The sequence below is a fragment of the Sorex araneus genome, chromosome X, assembly GCF_027595985.1.
Source record: "Sorex araneus isolate mSorAra2 chromosome X, mSorAra2.pri, whole genome shotgun sequence".
In the NCBI taxonomy this organism is placed as follows: Eukaryota; Metazoa; Chordata; class Mammalia; order Eulipotyphla; family Soricidae; genus Sorex; species Sorex araneus.
In genome coordinates, this window is record NC_073313.1 from 333,437,040 (window position 1) to 333,454,836 (window position 17,797).

The following is a 17,797-nucleotide window of genomic DNA, read 5'->3' on the forward strand; positions in this document are numbered from 1 at the left end:
CCCGGGATGTGGATCAGGAGCAATGCCTGGCTACCAGTGCAAGGCAGGGGGGGAGGGGTAGGTCCCCAGCACCGCCATATGCAGGGGGCCATCCCTGTGCTCTTGCTGGGCTCCCCTCCCCACCCAGTGAGAACCCCAAGTGGGGGGCCCACTCTGAGAAGAAGAGGGGGAAAGAGAAACCCTAAGCTCTGAGCCATTGCCCTTCCATACCCCAAATAATCTTGCTGTCTTCCTGAGGAAACCTGAATCTACTCTTTATCTCTGGGTCCACCCTGGACATTTCTGATAAGTGGAATCCTACAAAACGTGGTCTTTTGTCTGTCAACCCCCACTCCCAATTTAACATATTTTTCAAGTTCATTCATGTTGTGGTCTGTGTCAGCACTTTTTTTCTTGCTAGTGTCAAATAATATTCCACATTATGGATGCTCCCTTGGTTTATGTGGCCACCAGCACATGGGCCTGTTTCTATTCTGACTGCTCTGAAGATTACTGTTAGACTCGGTCATGCACAAGTCTTTATGCAGACAGATGCTACCATCTCTCTTGGACATCTGTCTAGGCTTTTGAGGAACTGCACTGCAAAGCCACTTCTATAATGGTGAAACCTATGTTACAGGGGCTGGAGTGATAGCACAGTGGGTAGGGTGTTTGCCTTGCACGTGGCCGACCTGGGTCCGATTCCCAGCATCCCATATGGTCCCTCGAGCACTGCCAGGAGTAATTCCTGAGTGCATGACCCAGGAGTAACCCCTGAGCATCGCCAGGTGTGATCCAAAAAGAAGCAAATAAATAAAAAATAAAAATCTATGTTATATATTCTCTCTCTCTCTCTCTCTCTCTCTCTCTCTCTCTCTCTCTCTCTCTCTCTCTCTCTTTGGCTTTTGGGCCACAACCAGCATATTCAAGTGTTACTCCTGGTTCTGCACTCATAATTATTCTGGCAGGCTCTGGGTATCATATGGGATGCAGGGGATCACACCGCATGCAATATAAACTCCCGACCTGCTGTATTATCCCTCTGGCATCCATGTCCCATTCCTACCAGCAGTGTAGCATTTCCAGGCAGTATGAGGGTCCAATCTTTCCACATCTGCAAACCGTTGATTCCCTAGAAAGAGGACTGAGGCAGATATGCCGAAAGCCATCCTCAACCTGGCTGCAGAGAGCAGGTGCCCAGCTACAAACCAGCTCAGTGAATCCTCAGACTCCTCCCTGGGTAGCTCTAAGGCACAGTCAGAGCTGCACCCACACACAGACAGTAGATAATGCTGGTGAGGAGAATGCAGGTAAACTGGAGAAGTCCAGAGGACACTCCCTCCTGCCCTAAAAATAACTCTTGTCAGGGTCAGGTTCCAAGTCCCCCAGAGAGGAATCCTCAGAAGCCACAGGAAGCCTCAAGCACTGCCCCTAAGGAGCTGTCACCACATCATGATTAAAGTCAGTCACTAGGGCCCCGCCCCCGGGCACAAAGAAGACTGGGTTGGCCGAGAAGGGGCCAACCACTGGTCTGGGAGGAAAGTGGACTCCAGGGAGTTGCCCTGGAGAGGGAGAGACCTTAAATTCAGTCTTAGGAAATTCTTCTTTTCTTCCCAGATTTCATTTACAAATCAGTAACAACACAGTGAGACCCTCAAAAAATATGAGTAAAAATGGCAAACTCAGACAAAAGAAAACCACTGGGGTTAAGGTCAATCTGGGTTGGATTCCGGTACCATATATGGTCCTCTGAACATACATCAGAGTGACCCCTATGCACAGAGACAGGAGTAACCCCTGAGTACTTACTCAGGGCTCAGGGGAAGAGGAAAAAAGGAAGAGGAGGAAGAGGAGGAGGAGGAGGAGGAGAAGGAGAAATATTCAGCTATATTTAGGACTCTACACTTAGGAATCACTCCTAGGTTCACAGGGGACCTTATGTGATGCCAGGGATCAAAGCCCATCCACCTAATGTACTTTGGCTCCAGCACTGACTCATTTGAAAGCTTAAGCTCTGGGACTCACCACAACGCCAGGAGTTAATTCTATGAGAATCAGCCCCCTCCCTTGCCCCAGTGACTGAACCCGGGTGCCCCCTTGTTTTGAGCCCTGCCAGGTCCTCACAGCCAGCCACCCAACCACCCAGGCCGCCTCACTGCTGGTGCCCTCCCTTCCGTGGGAAGGAGGAACTACTGGGACGAGGATACCCCCCCTTGGCCGAAGCAGAAATTTGGCCCGAGATCGAGCCCCTTGCCCACGTGTAGCGAGCGTGTGGGACGGGACCTCGGCGGGCGGCAATTTGGAAACACGCGTCTACGGCTGAAATACGTTCTCTCCGTTCACCTGGGGCTTCTCCCAGTAACTCATGCCCGGACGTGGTTGTCGCCTGGGATCCGTGGAGCAGACAGCGCGCCTTTTGTGACGCCAGACAATGGCTGGATCCATCTGGGAGGTGGAACGGGCGGTGGACGCGGGCCCGTGGCAGGCCAAAGGAGAAGACGCACGGAAACACGGACCGCTCGCCCCCGCGGTCTCAAGGAGGCCGCGATCTCCGCGCCGGACGGCCTCGAGGCTTTCCGTCTCTTCCTTGCACCAGAGAGGCGTGTCTTTGTTTGCGGTGGGCTCCGTGCAGACCCCGTGGGCCCGCGCGGGGCCGTGAAGGCGGCGTCCCGCCAGCGCCACTGAACCCCGATGGCTGCGCCTTCGGGACGGCCGCGCCCGAGCGCGACCCTGAACGCGCAACCGAGTATCCAGCAGAGGTCGGGGGAGGGTGAGAAGGGGGACGTCTCCACCCTGCACACCCGGCTTCTTCCCCAGCGCCCCCAGCTCCCCGGTCTCAACGGTGAACTGACTTCCCAGAAAACCAGGTGGGCTGGGTCGGGGAACTCCCGCTACCGCAGGGCTCCACGCCGCCCTGCACGTTTGCGCGCGCGCTGAGCGGGGGATTCCCGGGAGAGCCGGGGGGGGGGGGGGGGGGGGGGCGCCGCGGTCCTCTCGAGGAGGGGCTTGCGGTGCTGTCAGCGGGGACTGCCCCGCTCACTCCTCGGCTCCTTCCCCTCGCCCCAGCATCTCGGTTCTCCAAAGTTCCTCAGAGTTCAACCAGTTCAACCACGGGGGAGTGGGCAGCAACTGCCAGCTGTTCGCCACGGTTCTGGGCAACCTGGAGTGGTTACGGTTCTGTCTCAACAGAGACCGCAGAACAATCGCCACCGACAGCAAGGTGAGGTCCAGCGAGAGCCCCTTACTCAGTGCCCACCGGGGAAAGAGCTGGCTTTGGGGTATTATAAGGGTGGCCTTACCTGGAGACAGTCCAGGCTCACCTCCTGGTGACCGTGGGAGGGTGATTTTTCTTTTTTCTTTTTTTGGGCGGGGGGCAGACGGTGAGCTGTTTCCATGACACAGTGGGGAGAGAAAAAGGCAACCCCAGAAAACAGTGCAAGGCTGGAGGGATAGTACAGCAGATAGGGCATTTGCCTTGCATGTGGCCAACTCAGGTTCGATCCTTGGCATCCCATATGATCCCAGAGCCCCACCAGGAGTGATTCCTGAGTGCAGAGCCAGGAGTGACCCCTGAGCACCCATACCTCCCCACCACCACCACCACCACCACTTAAAAAAAAATTAAAATGAGGTGTAGACGGATGTGGGGCCTGAGTCCTGCTCAGCTCCTCCAACCCCTCTCTGGACCCCTACAGGGCTTCTCTGCATTGCACTTTGCTGCCCAGACCTGCAAGCTCGCCTGTCTGCAGGTCTTGATTGAGGAATTCAAGTTCCCCGTAGATCTGTGCACCAACAGTGGCCAGACCCCTCTGCACCTGGTCATCCACAGGGACAACAAGTTCAGAGCCCTCCCCTGCATTCACTATCTGCTCAGGAAAGGGGCCGCCCTCAACTGGTGAGTCCGCCCTGCTTCCAGCGGGGCAGATGGGAGCCCCACTGCTGGGCAGGCGGACTCATGGCCAAAAGGTGGAGGGGTGGTGGGGTGACAGGGACTGGGCTCTGCAGAAACCCGTGAACAAGCCTAAGGGGTGCACTGGTTAAAACTGGACTCTGGGAGAAGACAAAGCGAGTTCATGTCCCAGCTCTGCCACCTGCCAGCAAATACTGAGGCCGCAGGCGAGTGACTCAGCCCTGCTAGTCTCAGCGACCTGGTTCTTCCACCTGTTGCCACCCTGGCACCAGCCCAGAGCTCCAGAAGCACTGGTGCCCGTGTCCCACCCTGGAGACTGGCATTCCACTGCTTTGGGGTGTGGCCTGTGCTTCTAGGCATAAAAGATCCCCAGGTGCTTCTCATTTGCAGCTAAGCCTGGGAACCTCGCTTGAGCGTCCTCAGCTGTAGTCTGGGGCTCTGCCAGGGCCTGTCACATGAGCCTATTGTGATTCCGGGGAGATAGATGCCTGGGAAAAGCAAGGAGGTATTTACTCCAAGGGGTCTCCTCCAGGGCTCCCGTGTTTGCTGCGCAATCCAGGCCAGTGTTGAGTACAATGTAGCCTCACACTGCAGGTCTGCAAGGAGGCCAGCAGCCCTAGAGAGGTCGGCTGACGTGAGGCTCGCACAGGGCCCCTACGGAAGTGACCTTGACAGGCCGGAGAGATAGCACAGTGGATAGTAGAGAGGGATGGCACGCTTGTCTTGCATGCACACAAGCTGGGTTCCATCCCTAGCTTCATGTAGGTTCCCCCGAGTCCTCTGGAAGGGACCCTTGAGCACAGAGCCAGGAGGGAGCCTTGAGCACTGCTGGTGTGGCCCCAAAACAAAAACAAAAAAAGAAAGGAAGTGACCTTGAAACATCTACTATGGGGGCTGCGGGATGGGCAGGCACTGCCGCAGATCTGCATGCTGGAGGGGACTATGACAGCCCTGGGGTCATCCCCACAAGGGGACGGATGAACCGCCACCCGCAGACTGAGGGTGAGCCAGCCGTGGTGTCAGCCACACAGAGGACAGTGCTAGGCGGTGGGGACATCGTTTTTCCCAGAGCACGTGTTGGACAACAGAGGGGCGGGGCATAGTCCTGTGGGCTGGGTGGGCCGGCCAGGAGAGGGAAGGACAGAGGGCCACTGGTTCTTTAGCGGATGAGCCCGGCCAGGGCAGAGCTCGGTGGTAGGGCCTGTGCCTCTGTGTCTGGGGCCTCCCGGCTCCTTCCCAGGTGTGGAGGAGGGGAAAGCGAGGGAAGGCAGGTGGCCTTCGAGCTCCTGTCAGCCAGTTTTCCTCTCAGCAGTGCGTAAGTGTCATGCATGCCTCCCGTACAGTGGAGGAAACTGAGGCACAGACGGGCGCAGTCGGGAACCTGGACACTGGGTGGCCTCTTGGCTGATGGGCACGTGTCTGTGGTGCTTCCTTTCTGCCTTCTTCCCGCTGCCGGGGTCCTCCAAAGTCAGACGAACAACGGCTCGACGCCCCTGCACCTGGCCACCCGGGAAGGTTTGATGAGCATCGTGAAGGTCCTGGTCAAGAACGGCGCCGACGTCCATGTCCGAGACACCAGGGGCTACAAGGCCATCGACTACTGCAAGTTATGGAACGACCGTCCCTGTGCCCGGTGAGGGTGAGGACCAGCCGCATCCTTCACCCCTTCCTCTCCCAGCTCGTCCCCTTGGGCTGACTCAGGACAGGGTCTGGGGGCCTCGGGGACCCCTGGTGAGGGGAGAGGAGCAGCCCCCCCAGAAGGTTCTTGGCTGACCTTCTACAGGGCCCACCCCCTTTGGGTTTGGCATTGTCCCTCCTGCACCTCAGAAGAAAGGTGGGAAGTGAAAGACACTTTCCTTGGCCACCTCAAAGGAAGTAGTTGGTCCTGGGGTCGGGGCAGTGGGCTTGGGGTGTCTTCTGGCTCTGTTCAGGCCTGGCAGCATCTCCCCACCCCCCAGCATCCAAGTATCAGGTCAGTTATAAGGGGTGACACTCTGAACTTCAGACCAATGTTTTTTTCAGGGGGACACCCCTGGTCATGCTTTGGGGACTGTTCCTGACCCAGGGGAGCGTATGTGGTTCCAGGGATGAACCTGAGGCTGGCCGTGCACCAGGCAAGTGCCCTAACTGCAGTCCTGTGTCTCTGGCCCACTGCCCCAGGTTCCTGAAGGATGCCATGTGGAGACAGGACAAGAGGGACACCTCCTCTGAGAAGGACAAACTGAAGCGGCTTAAGGACCAGCTGACCCTTATGGAGCTGAACTTCCTGACCGAGTATCAGGTAGTCGGAGGGCCCGACAGGGGGTCGCAGAGACTGCTCCCACCCCACTGCTCTGCGCAGTGCTCTGTGTGCAGTTAGCTGGCGGGGGCGGGGCAACAGCCATTCCATCCTGAAAGAGCCTCCCTGCCCCCACCCCCAGAAAGTCACTCCTTTGGGTCAGAGCCGTGTTCCGAGTCAGAAAGTCAATTCAGCTTAAAGGAGCAGAGGCTGAAGGAGCCGTCCTGGGGCCTGCTCGGGGCCGAGGACACCCAGGCTCAGTACGGAACCTCAACCTACATCGACACGACGCACGCCCTGTGCCACGCCCCAAGGTGCTATGCCCAAAAAACGGGGTCCCCTCCCTCCGGGAGTTGAGAGGGTCAGAGGCCTCAGCTTCCCAGAGGACACAGGGGACCAGGGGGTGCCTGCAGGGGAGCCTTTTAAAGAACGGCAGTAGTTGGCCTGATGTAGGCAAAGAGAAGGACCGGCGAGAGGGGGAAACCAGACAGGCTGTGGAAAGGTACAGAGGCGCGTGGGAGGTTGGCAGTGAGCACCGAGGATCAGAGGAGCATGGAAACGGACAGGAGAGAGATTGGGCAGGCCAACGGGGGACAAAGACAAGAGTCGAAACTAATCCTAACTCCGGGATCATAACACTGTCACCATCAGAGTAGGCTTGACCCACAAATACATAAAGTGCTGGGAACCGCCAGTGGGCCTGCAGTGGGCGGGGGGCTCACTGGGGTCAGCCAGTCCTCTCGGGGCTGCAGCTCCATTTCCCTCCACCCTCTTCTGTGCTCCCCAGTCCACACAGTCGCCCCTCCGTCCCTGCAGCGCTAAACTCTCCCAGATACTCCGTGGAGATTCCCCCTCATCTCTTATCAGGCTCCATTGGGTCACATGTCCATTTGCGGTCCAATCCCTAGAGCCAAGGGAGAACCATATGCCAACTGACTGAGGTCTGGGGCAAGGCTGATGGAATTATCTTGATTGGCTTAGGCTAATCAGCGCCGACCTCCAAGCTGGGGCAATCTCCCCGCCCCTCCATTGCTTAGCAACCATCTGGGCAAGTGGGGCACTGGGACACGAGGAGGGGGCCAGAGAGGGTGGGTTCTGCGATAAGCTGAAAGTTCAATTCTAGGAGCAGCAAGAAATGAGAGCTAGACCTGGTTTGCCCCAGCCTGGAGTCAACTGTGCTCTTCCCTGGGCAGGACCGGCAGGACCGTTCAAAGGCTACCCCCGCCCAAGAAGGCGACCCACATTAGCTCCACCCATTCCGGCTCTTCTAAAGCTTGTTGCTTTCTTTTGGGCCCAGGAGAGGCAGCTGACATCTCTCCCTTGCCTCTTCCACCTGTAAGGCAGAAACCCTTAGGGCAGGGGTATGTCTCTGCAGTCGGCTTGGGGACTCCGTCAGCATGGGTAGAGGCTCTGCCCAGTCCAGTTCAGAGGTTCTCAGAGTTTGCCCACCGGATGGGAGGTGTCCCCCGCCACTCAGGGCTCCCCTGGGCTGGGCCATGCCTGCAGACCAGAGTCGCCCTCGCAGAGGTGGGAGGCAGTCCTGCACATGGACCCCGCCCCCGCTGGCTGTTGCAGAAATCGCTGCAGATTCGGATCAACGAAAACTACAGGAAGTGGCTCCGTCGCAAGCTGTGCCTGCCCGAGCCTGCTCCAGCGTCCGCGAGCTCCGCCAGGGTCCCGCCGGTCCCCAACCTTGCAGAGATGCTGCCTTCCATGAGCGCCCGCTGCACCCAAGAAGCCCGCCGGCTGCTGGCGCAGCAGGAGCAGCCCCAGGCGATCAGCAAGGGCCGCCGCACCCAGCTCCAGGAGGCCAGCAAGGGCCGCCGCACCCAACCCCAGGTCAAGCTTGCTGGGTGGAACTTCTGCACCAACCCCGCCAGGGCCCCCGTCGCCCAGATTGGCCGCCCACAGGGCATCCGTCTGGGCGTGCAGCCGGACCCAGACCCCGAGCACGACCTCTCCTGCTTCCTGGAGATGAGTGTCCCCAGGCCAGGGCAGGTGCAGCTGCTGACGAGGACCGGCCAGAAGGTGGTGCCCCTGCCCCGGCTGCCTTTCGAGGTGATCTTCAGCACCCTGTGCCCGTCCCAGCAGCCCTGCAGGATGAGGGTGCCCGAGGGCCTCCGCCCCGAGGGCCTGAGCCCCGTGCCAGGGAAGCGGCACTGGGCTAACGCCTTCTGGACTGACACGCTGGCCATGAACCTGCGCGAGACCTTTGAGGATGCCTTCGTGTCTGCTGTGCGGGCCCATCAAGAGCCCCCCAGCCCACCCGCCCCTGTGGGGCCCCCATAAACTTACTCTGGGAGCCTCGACTCGACTTGAGGCAGTCCCAGGCAGGCAGGTATGCTGATTCGTACTGCAGATGGGGGGGGCAGGACAGGTGTCAGAGCCCACAGCTGCCCAGCCCAGCCCCAGGAGCACCACCCCCATGCCCCCACGAAAGCCCAGACCCCACATCTCCCTAGTACACACACACACACACACACACACACACCACACCACACCCCCCCATGCCCCCACAAAAGCCCACATCCCAGATCTCCCTGGTACACACACACACACACACACACACACACACACACACACACACACACACACAATCGATGGGGTTCCACCCCATCCTCATTCTCCAAGACAGCCAAGTCACAACAGAGAGCCAAGACTCAGGAGTGAGCACTGGAAGTAACACTTTAGCGTCCCCTCTGCTCTCCCCTTCCCCAACAACCCACCAGGGGTGACACTCCCTGGCTGGAAGGGCCTCTGGTCCCATAAAGCCCCCACTTGTGGCTGCCTTGGAGCCTCCTTCTCTACCTCGTCTCCAGGAGGGGCTGGAAGACAGCTTAACGGGGGGCTCTGGCATGTTCCCAGGGGCTGCACTGGGGCTCCTGTAATAGTGAGGGGACACCGGCAGTGTAGATGAAGGGGCAGGGAGGGCCATGGCTGCAGGAAGACCACGCGGAGCACTGCTTTCTCTGGGAAGACTCCTGGGCCCAGCGTTGGCCCCCAACACACACATAACACACATGCCACACAACTGTCATTAAACAAACATTTATTGTTTGTTATCAACAGCCAGACACTGTTGACATAAAAACAGAAGGGCGGTCCCTGCCCTCAAGGAGCTTACAGTCTAGTGGGGAGAGACAGTGAGTGGTGACCGGGCAAAGTCTCTCTGGGAAAGGGACAGTGGAAGTTCCTCAGAAGAGGCAAACTCAAGTTGGGAACAGCGGGAGAAGGCAGGCCCAGGGGAGTGAAAGGAAGAACCACTGCGGCAGCTTGGGCACTGGCTGGGCCCCGGCCTGCAGGGTCCAGGTGACGAGGCCTGCAGTGACCAGGCGCCCAGGAGTCTGGACTTGGTGGCCAGGGCAGTGGGTGGGGGCGGGGTTGTAGACCAGGAAGTGACCTGACCAACTGCCTTTCCACTGATCTGGGACAAAGACGCTAGAGGCCATCGTCACAATAATCAGGTGATAGCTGATGAGACTAGGGGTGGCGTAAACCAAACAGCTGTCCACAAGGCGGACGGAGCAGTTCTCAGAGACGGGTGGCAGAGAGCTCACACACCCGCAGGCTGGTGCCCAGGCACAGTGGGGGCAGGAGAGGCAGGTCTGCCGAGGGGGGAAGCAAGGGCCACTCTGGGTCACAAGAGTTGCCATCTATGTCTATGGAGCCACAAGGTGGCAGGACTGTGGCTCAGAAGACCAGGGGGAGGACGGGGGTCTGGAAGACTCGATTCCTTGGCAGAGTCCATGCAGCCATGAGCAGGCGGGGCTGCTCCGTGACGTGCAGGAAGGAGCCCTGAGAAAGCCCAGTGGGCCTGGGGCCAGAGGGGAAGCCTGTCCGGGGAGGGGGAGGGGCTGCCCGCCGGGCCAAGGAAGCACAAGGCCAGCAGCCGTGCAGTTCGTCATCCCCGTCAGGGGCTGCCGAGATGCAGGAAGGCGAGAAAATGGGTCCCTGGACTGGGGTGCACACAGGCCTCTGGCACCCTGGGGAGGCTGATCCTTGAGGAGCACTGGCTGGGCCCCGGCCTGCAGGGGCCAAGGGAGAGCCCTTGTCATCGTCTGCACGGGATAAAGGGCCTGGCAATCTTATTCCCAGCAAGAAACAGCACAGGGTGCTACTCTGGTGGGAGACAGGAAGGCGGGGAAGGGGTGGGTATGGTGGGACCCGAGGCAGGGTCGGAGGCGTCCATTCAGGGGTCTTTCTGCAGCCTGCAAGAACCACACATCTAGTGCATCCATGTGGGGCAGAGGACAGGGCAGGGATGGCCCTCCGGGGGCCCCACTCAGCGCTGACGGGTACTTGAGGCTCCCGCAGTGCCTGGCTGCCGTGTCCAGTCCCCACCCTGATGCACGGGAGCCCGTTCATGTTTTGTTTCTCCCTGAGCTAAGATAGAATTCAGCCAGCAGCCACGTCTCGCCCAGCCCCAGAGGCTGACTTGGAAGTAGAATATTACGGTCTTAATGAAAACCCAACCCAGTCCCAGGGGGTCCCCTCAGACCTCCCGGCCTGGCCATTCAGTGACCCCCCAGGGGAAGACGAGATGAAAAGTGGGGCTGGCGGGGGCTGAGAGGCTGCCTTTCCGGCCAGCCCCAGGCCCTCTCAACTGCTCATTCTGTCCTCACCCAAATCCTAAGAGTGGTCCCTTCAAAAGGACAAGTCCAAAACCCAGACAAGAAGCCCTGGGAAGGACGCCCCCACCTGGTCGGGGCAGGGGGGCAGCGGGCAGAGAGGGAGAGGGACTCAGGGCATTAAGGCAATCAGGGCCACCTAGAATCTTTATTCGAAGGGGAATCAGCACTTGGACAGAAATCACAGTTCAACAGCAAAAACTACTTCTCTTCGGAGAGGCAGGCCGTGGCCCTCCGGTGGCCATCTTCCCAGAGAACCTGTCACGGTCTGTTCTCTAGCGTCATGGCCCTTGCCCGGTCCAATCTGACTGAGCCCACCCCACCCCACCCCCGCCCCCCACCCGACCCGCACGGGCCGGTCTGAGGGAGCTCAGCCGCTGTGCAAGTAGGGGTTGGGGCCTCCCGGCAGGGCAGACTGCCCCTCGCCCCAGCGTCCTCTGAGGTCACAGCCTGATGTGATGTGGCATCGGATCTGAGCCCAGGTCTGCACAGTCCAAGGACAGCGGGGATGGGAGCTCCGGGGCAAGTCCAGGGAAAGAGGCCTTCCAGGCTCGCGCCCCCATCCGGCCCTCCGGCCTTGCTCGGCATCCCCTGGCCAGAGGGTCAGTACATCTTCTGACGACTGGGCAGGATGGCCTCTTTGATGAAGGAGAAGACAACCAGGATCCCTAAGCGCTTGCCCCGCTTGCCTTTGGTGAAGTAGTTGGAGACCACGTCATCTGCGGGAGACACGGCCAGGAGTGAGGGTGCAGGGGCTCCCCGGCCTGCCCCGTGACCCCTCGCAGGCCCCCGCTCACCTCCGGGCTGCATGGTGGATGGCAGGACGTTCTCCCCCGCCGACAAGGACACGAAGAACGCAAATGGGATTATCCACAAACAGAACGTGAAATAGGCCAGGACCTGGCGACGAGACACAGAGGAGACGCTGCCCGAGGGCCCTGGGTGGCCGGGCGTGGGCACCACGGTTCCGAGAGAGGGGCCACACGCACACAAAGGTCCGGGACGGACTCCAGAAGGGTCTGAGCCCGGGAGACAGGCAGGACGTCGTCCCGTTTGGGGAAGCCACTCGGGGATGGACGGGACTGGAAATGGCCCATCTCCACCCCAGGGACAAGCCACCGCTGGCGCACACCCCCACACAGAGGAACCCTGTTCCTCCCCAGAGGCCCATGCTAGAGGAAGAGGCTGTGGGGGAAGCCTCAGAGAAGTCTTGACAAGGAGTAGGATTTGTGGCTGCGGCCCCCCCACTCCATGTCCCATCCTGGCTTCTGAGAGTTCAGAAAGACCCAAAGCCATGGGGGGTGGGGGGAGCCAGGCCCTTTCATTTGTGCCGCACTGCGGTGTCAAACCCCCACACTGGGTTGATCGTGACACAGGGTCACCCAGAGAGGTGGTTCCAAGTCAAAGCCGAGCTCACAAGGCCCACAGCGTCTCCTTCCTCTCCCGCCAGCCCCTCGCCAGACCCTTCTTACCTCTGAAAAAGGGTAATATTCCTCTGCAAAATACTGAAATGCTAGGTAATGGTTCACCACCACTAGGCCTGCAAAGGGAACGGGTTCTCGGTCAGCTGAGTGGGATCCGTGGAGCGGGGAGACCCGCTCCTCGGCCAAGTGCACCCCTCTCCAGAACTGCCCCCCTCGCCCCCGAAAAAAGGGAGAAGCAGCAGCACCCCTCGCGCTGCAGCGGGCACTGAGGAGGGAGCCGAGGCAGAAAGGGAAGTTCTTTGCAGAGGTAAGAAGGAGCCTTGGGGGGAGGACGGAGAGTACAGAGGTTAAGGTGCTTGCCTTGCACCGGGTCAGTTCATCCCCAAAAGGGTCCCCAGAGCACCACCAGGAGTGACCCCTGCCCTGTACCCAGAGCTAAGATAGTGCCCGAACACCGCCAGGTGTGGTCCAAGAACTCAAACATGGGTCACTCATAACGGAAGGCGCATGAGCTGGCCTGGCCATGCACGGCACGCCCCCTGGTGGCAGGAGGAGGTTGTGGCGTGCAGAGAACACACTTCCCCAGAGCAGCTGCTGGGGCACAGCGGACTGGGTGCTGGCGGGTGTTCGGTTCCCTCCAGATTCTGGGGCAGGGGGTTCCTTCTGGGCAGGGGGTTGCAGGGGGAGGCGCGCAGCTCGGAGCTGGTGTGCCCGGACACCCCCACCTCAGCGTTGAGCTGAATTCCTGGAAGGGTGAGTCAGTGTGAGACCCAGGGGGCAGGCCCTGCCTCTTCCAGGGTGGGCTGGGGGCAGGCCCCAGACTGGGCAGCCCTCACGCACACCTCAAGACCCCACTACTATTCTCCGGCCTGGCCTCTCCCCCTTCCAAGGCAAAGACCACAGCACGTTGCCAGCTGGACACCCCTCTGGGCTACAGGGGACACTGGGGGACGGAGGCTTCAGAGGGCAGAGAGCGTGAGGAAGGGAAGTGGGGCGTTCCGGGGACGACTCCCCAAAGCCTCCCCCGCTGAGCGCATTCCTGGGTGGAGTCCCCCCAGAGACACACAGGGAGGGGGCGGCTGGGAATCCTAGGGCCACGCTTTCCTCGATCCAGTCCACAAGGACGCCGCACGGGGTAGCGTCTCCTTCCAGAAAGCCCAGCAGCTCTGACGGTTGGCCCCGCTCCCCCCAACAGCTAAAGAGGCTGAGAGGAAACCAGGCCATCTGGGGAGCCAGAAGCCTTCCGGCACCTTCCTGCAAATACCTAGGCGCAACGATGATGCGCTGGTCACATCTCCCACACGCATTCCCCGACAGGACACACGCTAAGGCCCAGAGAAAGACAAGACACTCTGGGTCCCAACAGGAAGATACCTGGTCGGGGGCAGCGCACACCCTGCGTGCCCGAGACCTCCTGGGCTCCGTCCCGGTGCTCCCTCTCCCCCCAGGCCCCCTCCAGCCCCCCAAAGGTTTTTAAATGTGGCAGCGCAAAGGCCGGAAGCCAGGTCCTCTGCACACACCTGCCGACCCCGAGGCAGCTGCCCGCAGGCCATGCCCCCCAGGCCCTGGCCGTACCCCCGCATGGCCACACTGGCTGGGAAGCCGCCTGCTTCCAGCATTTTCTGCCCGAGGCGCTTCTCAAGTGGCCTGACCTCTCTCACGCCTGCTCCTCAGACGTGCCTCCAGGGAAGCCTTCTGGGTCAGCACCCCAGCCGCCCGCCAGCCCTGACCCCTGCTGCCTCCTGCCCCTGCCCCTGCCATGCTACTTCCGTGCCTGCCTGGGAGAACCCGCTCTTCCCACTCCGCCTGGCCCGCCATTCTTCACCAGCTCCCTGCGCGGGGCGCGTCCCTCCGTCCCACCAGAACCCCCCACCCCGTCCCCTCTCACCGCACGACAGGATGAAGTTAGGTGAGGTCAGCATGATGAAGGGGAAGGTCTGAAGAAGGCCAAAGTACACGAGGTTGGTGAAAAGGCCCACGCCAATCATGCAGGTGGGGAAGCGCTCAAATATGTAGAGGCCAATCAGCACAGCAGTGGAGAACTGAAAACAACCAGAGGCACAACAATGCAGGAAGCCTCCTCCAGGCAGCCTTCCTGGATTCACTAACCCCCTGCCCACCCAGGGCCACCCCAGGGTCACGCTTCATTCTTTCCATTTTACAATCACTAGTATTGTGTCCCCCACCTGCCCTCCAACTAGCTCTCAGTTCCAGCCCCTCTATGCAACTGTTCAAGTTTGTGGGGGCTGGGGCCGAATTCAAAGGCAGAACACATGCCTTTGTGTGTGAGGCCCTGGGTTTGATGCCCAGTTCTGCAAAATTAAAACGGCCACAGAGATCATACAGGAGATAAGACACTTGCTCGCATGCGACTGACGCCAGTTCAAACCAAAGCATATGGCCCCCCACACCTCATGCAAAAAATTAGGAGCAGCCCGAGCATTGTTGAGTGTGCCCCCAAAACAGAAATAGCAGCGATTTTTTTTTTGGCAACAACACGTGGTAAAAACCCATACTGTGACCCCAACACAGTTCAACTTTGGAAGGGGCCCGAGGTCACCCCCAGTGGTGCTCCGGGCCTGGCTGTGCTCACCTCAGGGTCACTCCTGGCTATGCTCAGGGTACCCTGTGGTGCTGGGGATCAAACTGGAGCCAGCCACACACAGGGCGTATGCTTTACCGCTTACCCTCTCTCTCCCTGGCTTTCCAAGCTAGACTGGAATTCAAGTCCCCTCTATTCCGCTCCTAAACAGAGATGCTGGCCACGCCCCACAGAGCTGACCGCATCGCTCACAGATGAGCCCCGTCAGCACTGAAAACCTTAAGAGCTGTCAACATTTGCAAGCGGCAACTGGGGGGCTGGAGCATTAGTACCGTGGGTCAGGCATGTGCACACAGCTGACCCGGGTTCGATCCCTGGCATCCCATATGGTCCCCTGGGCACCGCCAAGAGTAACCCCTTGAGCACTGCCAGGTGTGGCCCACCCCCACCCCCGCCAAAGTAGCAAATGGCTGCGTGAAGGTCCAGCTCATGTCTCATCCCCCATGACCTGGGCCTCTGGACCCAGAGCTGAGTTGTCTCCACCACTAACCCACTGCCCATGGTTATGGCCCCAGTGAAGGGGCTGCTGAGCTCAGGTGACCTGTCACTGGGCTTACCATGTCCGACGGCAACCCATGGCCACCCCAGCCTTTCCTGTAGGGGGCAGCACTCCTATCTACCAGCCGCCCCAGCTGTGGCTTCTGTCTGGAGAGCCCGGGAGGCATGGTCCTCAAACAGGGCGCCTGACCCAACTCGGGAGAGGGCAGTGGGCACCTCAACGGTCCTAACACAGAGGGGAGCAGCAGGGTGGGAGTGGGGTGGGGGTTAGAGATCCCGGAAGCCAGCAAAGGCACAGCTGGGGTCCTACCAAAGACTGGCGTGCACCCAGCTGTCCCGGGAAGGGAGCTGAGAGAGGGGTCTACAAGTCAAGACTGGGGCCCCGGGGAGCAGACCCAGGGAGCAACAGAAAGGACTGGGGAGTCAGGGCAGGACCCACAGGTGTCATCACCCGGGCGCTGCTCCCCACTTCCATCTGGAACGGCAGGGCCCCAGGGCGAGGACGGGGTGAGACACTGGCCTCACATATGGCTGCTCCCGGGGTGATCCCTGACATCACCTATGGTCCCCGGAGCACAGAGCCAGGAGTCAGCACAGCTGGATGTGACCCGGCACCCCCAGTCGCCCCTCCCTCCCGTCCCGCCTCAACAAGAACCCAGAGAGAATCCTGGGGGCAGCTGCCACTTACCCAGATCATGTATTTGATGACCCTGCTGGTGACCACCGTGTACTCTTCGATCAGCTCTGCCAGGTAGTAGAGACCGGCGGCTGCAGGGACAGCAAGAGGGGCCGGTGGGCCGGCCTGTCCAGCCCTGCCCTCCCCGCCTCTGCGGAGGAGGGGGGGTGCTCACCCGCCCCGCTCAGGCTCTTCCAGAGGTGCAGCGGACCACCCCACACCCGCGGGGGGGCCCTCCCAAGTCGGGAGTCTAAGGGGCACCTCTTGGGCAGCCGTGCCAGGACTCGGGTCTGACGCCCGAGCCGGCGCAAACCTTTGGCCCAGAAGGAGCCGTTTCCCCGTCACGCGGAACTCCGCCGAGCACTGTGCGGGCCGGGTGCTGGGCTAAAGTCCTGAGAATACGGGACCAGGACATGGGGTGGGGTGGTGGTGGGGGTAGTGATGGTGGTGCCTCCAGTGATGAGGAATGATTGGAGAGTGGGGGGGGGTCGCGCGGGCGGGACTGTCCCAGGAGCCCAGCGGGGACAGGAGCTACTTTCCGGAAGAGACGAGGCGCAGCGGCCGCGACGCCTAAACCCAGGAGTGCTTCCCGGAGGAGGTGCGCCCTCCGGCGCCAGCAAGGCAGAGAAAGGCGCCGCGAGACAGGGAGCGTGTCCAAGTCCGAGCCAGCAGGAAGCAGGACCGGCCCGAGGCGAAAGGGCGGCGGCGGAGGGGAAAGTTCGGCGCCGCGGGTCGCGGGGTGGACGCGGGGCGGACGCGGCAGCAACTGCCGGACAACACTGGGCGGGAAAGCCCCGGGCACTAGCCGGGCGCGCTCGGTGACACCTGCCCGGCCGCGGGGAGGACGCGAGTGGGCCGGGACCCCCGGGCTGCGGGGGCAGGAGGGGTTCGCTCGGGGAGGGGGGGGCCGCGAGGGCCGGGGTCGCGCACTCTCACCGACGGCCAGCGTGATGAAGGCCACCTGGATGAAGAGCGAGAGCCAGCTCAGCACGTACATGAACCACATGGCGCCCCCCACCGCCGGGCCGGGCCTGCGCGCTTCGGCCCCGGCGACACGGAGCCGCCGCTGCCGCCGCCGCCGCCGCCGCCGCCGCGTCCCCGCCCCGCGGCCGGCCGGACGGTCGTGCGCCGCCGCCGAGAGGAGTCGGGCCCGAGCGCCGCCCGCGGCCGCGTGCGGACCAGCGCCGCCCGACGGCGCGGAGGGCCAACTGCAACCGCGCCCCGCGGCTCCGCGTGCCCGCGCGCGCGTTTCTCCCTCCACCCACCCTACCCCGCCTCCCCCACCCCAGCTCCGCCCCGAGTCCAGGGCGAAAGGCCAACCTAGGGCAGCCCGGGAAGAGGCCAGACTGTCCCCTGGGGTGGCGCCTGTACCGGAACTCGGAATGAATGCACTAGTGCTTGCTGTTGGCTCGGACCCAGGACAGGACAGGGCCGGGCAGGACCTCCCCCCCTGCACCGCAACCTCCAGAATGAAGCCTCCACGCTGGTTGCCTGCTCTTGCTCCAGCAGGCAAATTTTGCCCACTGCCTCAAGTGTGCCAGATACTCTGCTTAAGGCTAGGCCGTAGGTTCGTGAGGGCAAGTGAGCCGGTGACGTAGCTCGCGTTGGGGATGGGGAGGCTGGGGACCAAGGAAGGTCAGGTTGCCTCCGCGCTTGCAGCTCAGATAAGGGATAGCTGCAGGAGGAGGCCGCCTTTGATCAGTTATCTTCAACGCCTCCTCTAGAATGGAAACCCTCCGGAGTCTATTCGTGTCCCTGGCAGCTCCCCCCGCGCTGGGGGCCGGATGCTTTTACTACCAGCC

General features: G+C 61.1%; 2 protein-coding genes across 2 annotated transcripts; one reads left to right on the forward strand and one right to left on the reverse strand.

Annotated features, from left to right (window-relative positions):
- The first annotated feature begins 1,134 nt into the window (after positions 1-1,134).
- On the forward strand, positions 1,135-8,456 carry ANKRD53 (ankyrin repeat domain 53). The gene is made up of 7 exons (XM_012932875.2): positions 1,135-1,172; positions 2,612-2,749; positions 3,046-3,199; positions 3,675-3,874; positions 5,358-5,522; positions 6,050-6,170; positions 7,743-8,456. The coding sequence occupies exons 1-7, from the start codon at positions 1,135-1,137 to the stop codon at positions 8,454-8,456; spliced, it is 1,530 nt and encodes a 509-aa protein (XP_012788329.2).
- Positions 8,457-9,199: 743 nt separating this feature from the next.
- TEX261 (testis expressed 261) lies at positions 9,200-17,094 on the reverse strand. Its single transcript, XM_004609135.2, has 6 exons — positions 16,932-17,094; positions 16,008-16,087; positions 14,108-14,261; positions 12,268-12,335; positions 11,593-11,695; positions 9,200-11,514 (listed from the first exon to the last, which is right to left on the reverse strand). The coding sequence occupies exons 1-6, from the start codon at positions 16,999-17,001 to the stop codon at positions 11,399-11,401; spliced, it is 591 nt and encodes a 196-aa protein (XP_004609192.1). The 5' UTR covers positions 17,002-17,094; the 3' UTR covers positions 9,200-11,398.
- Positions 17,095-17,797: the final 703 nt, after the last annotated feature.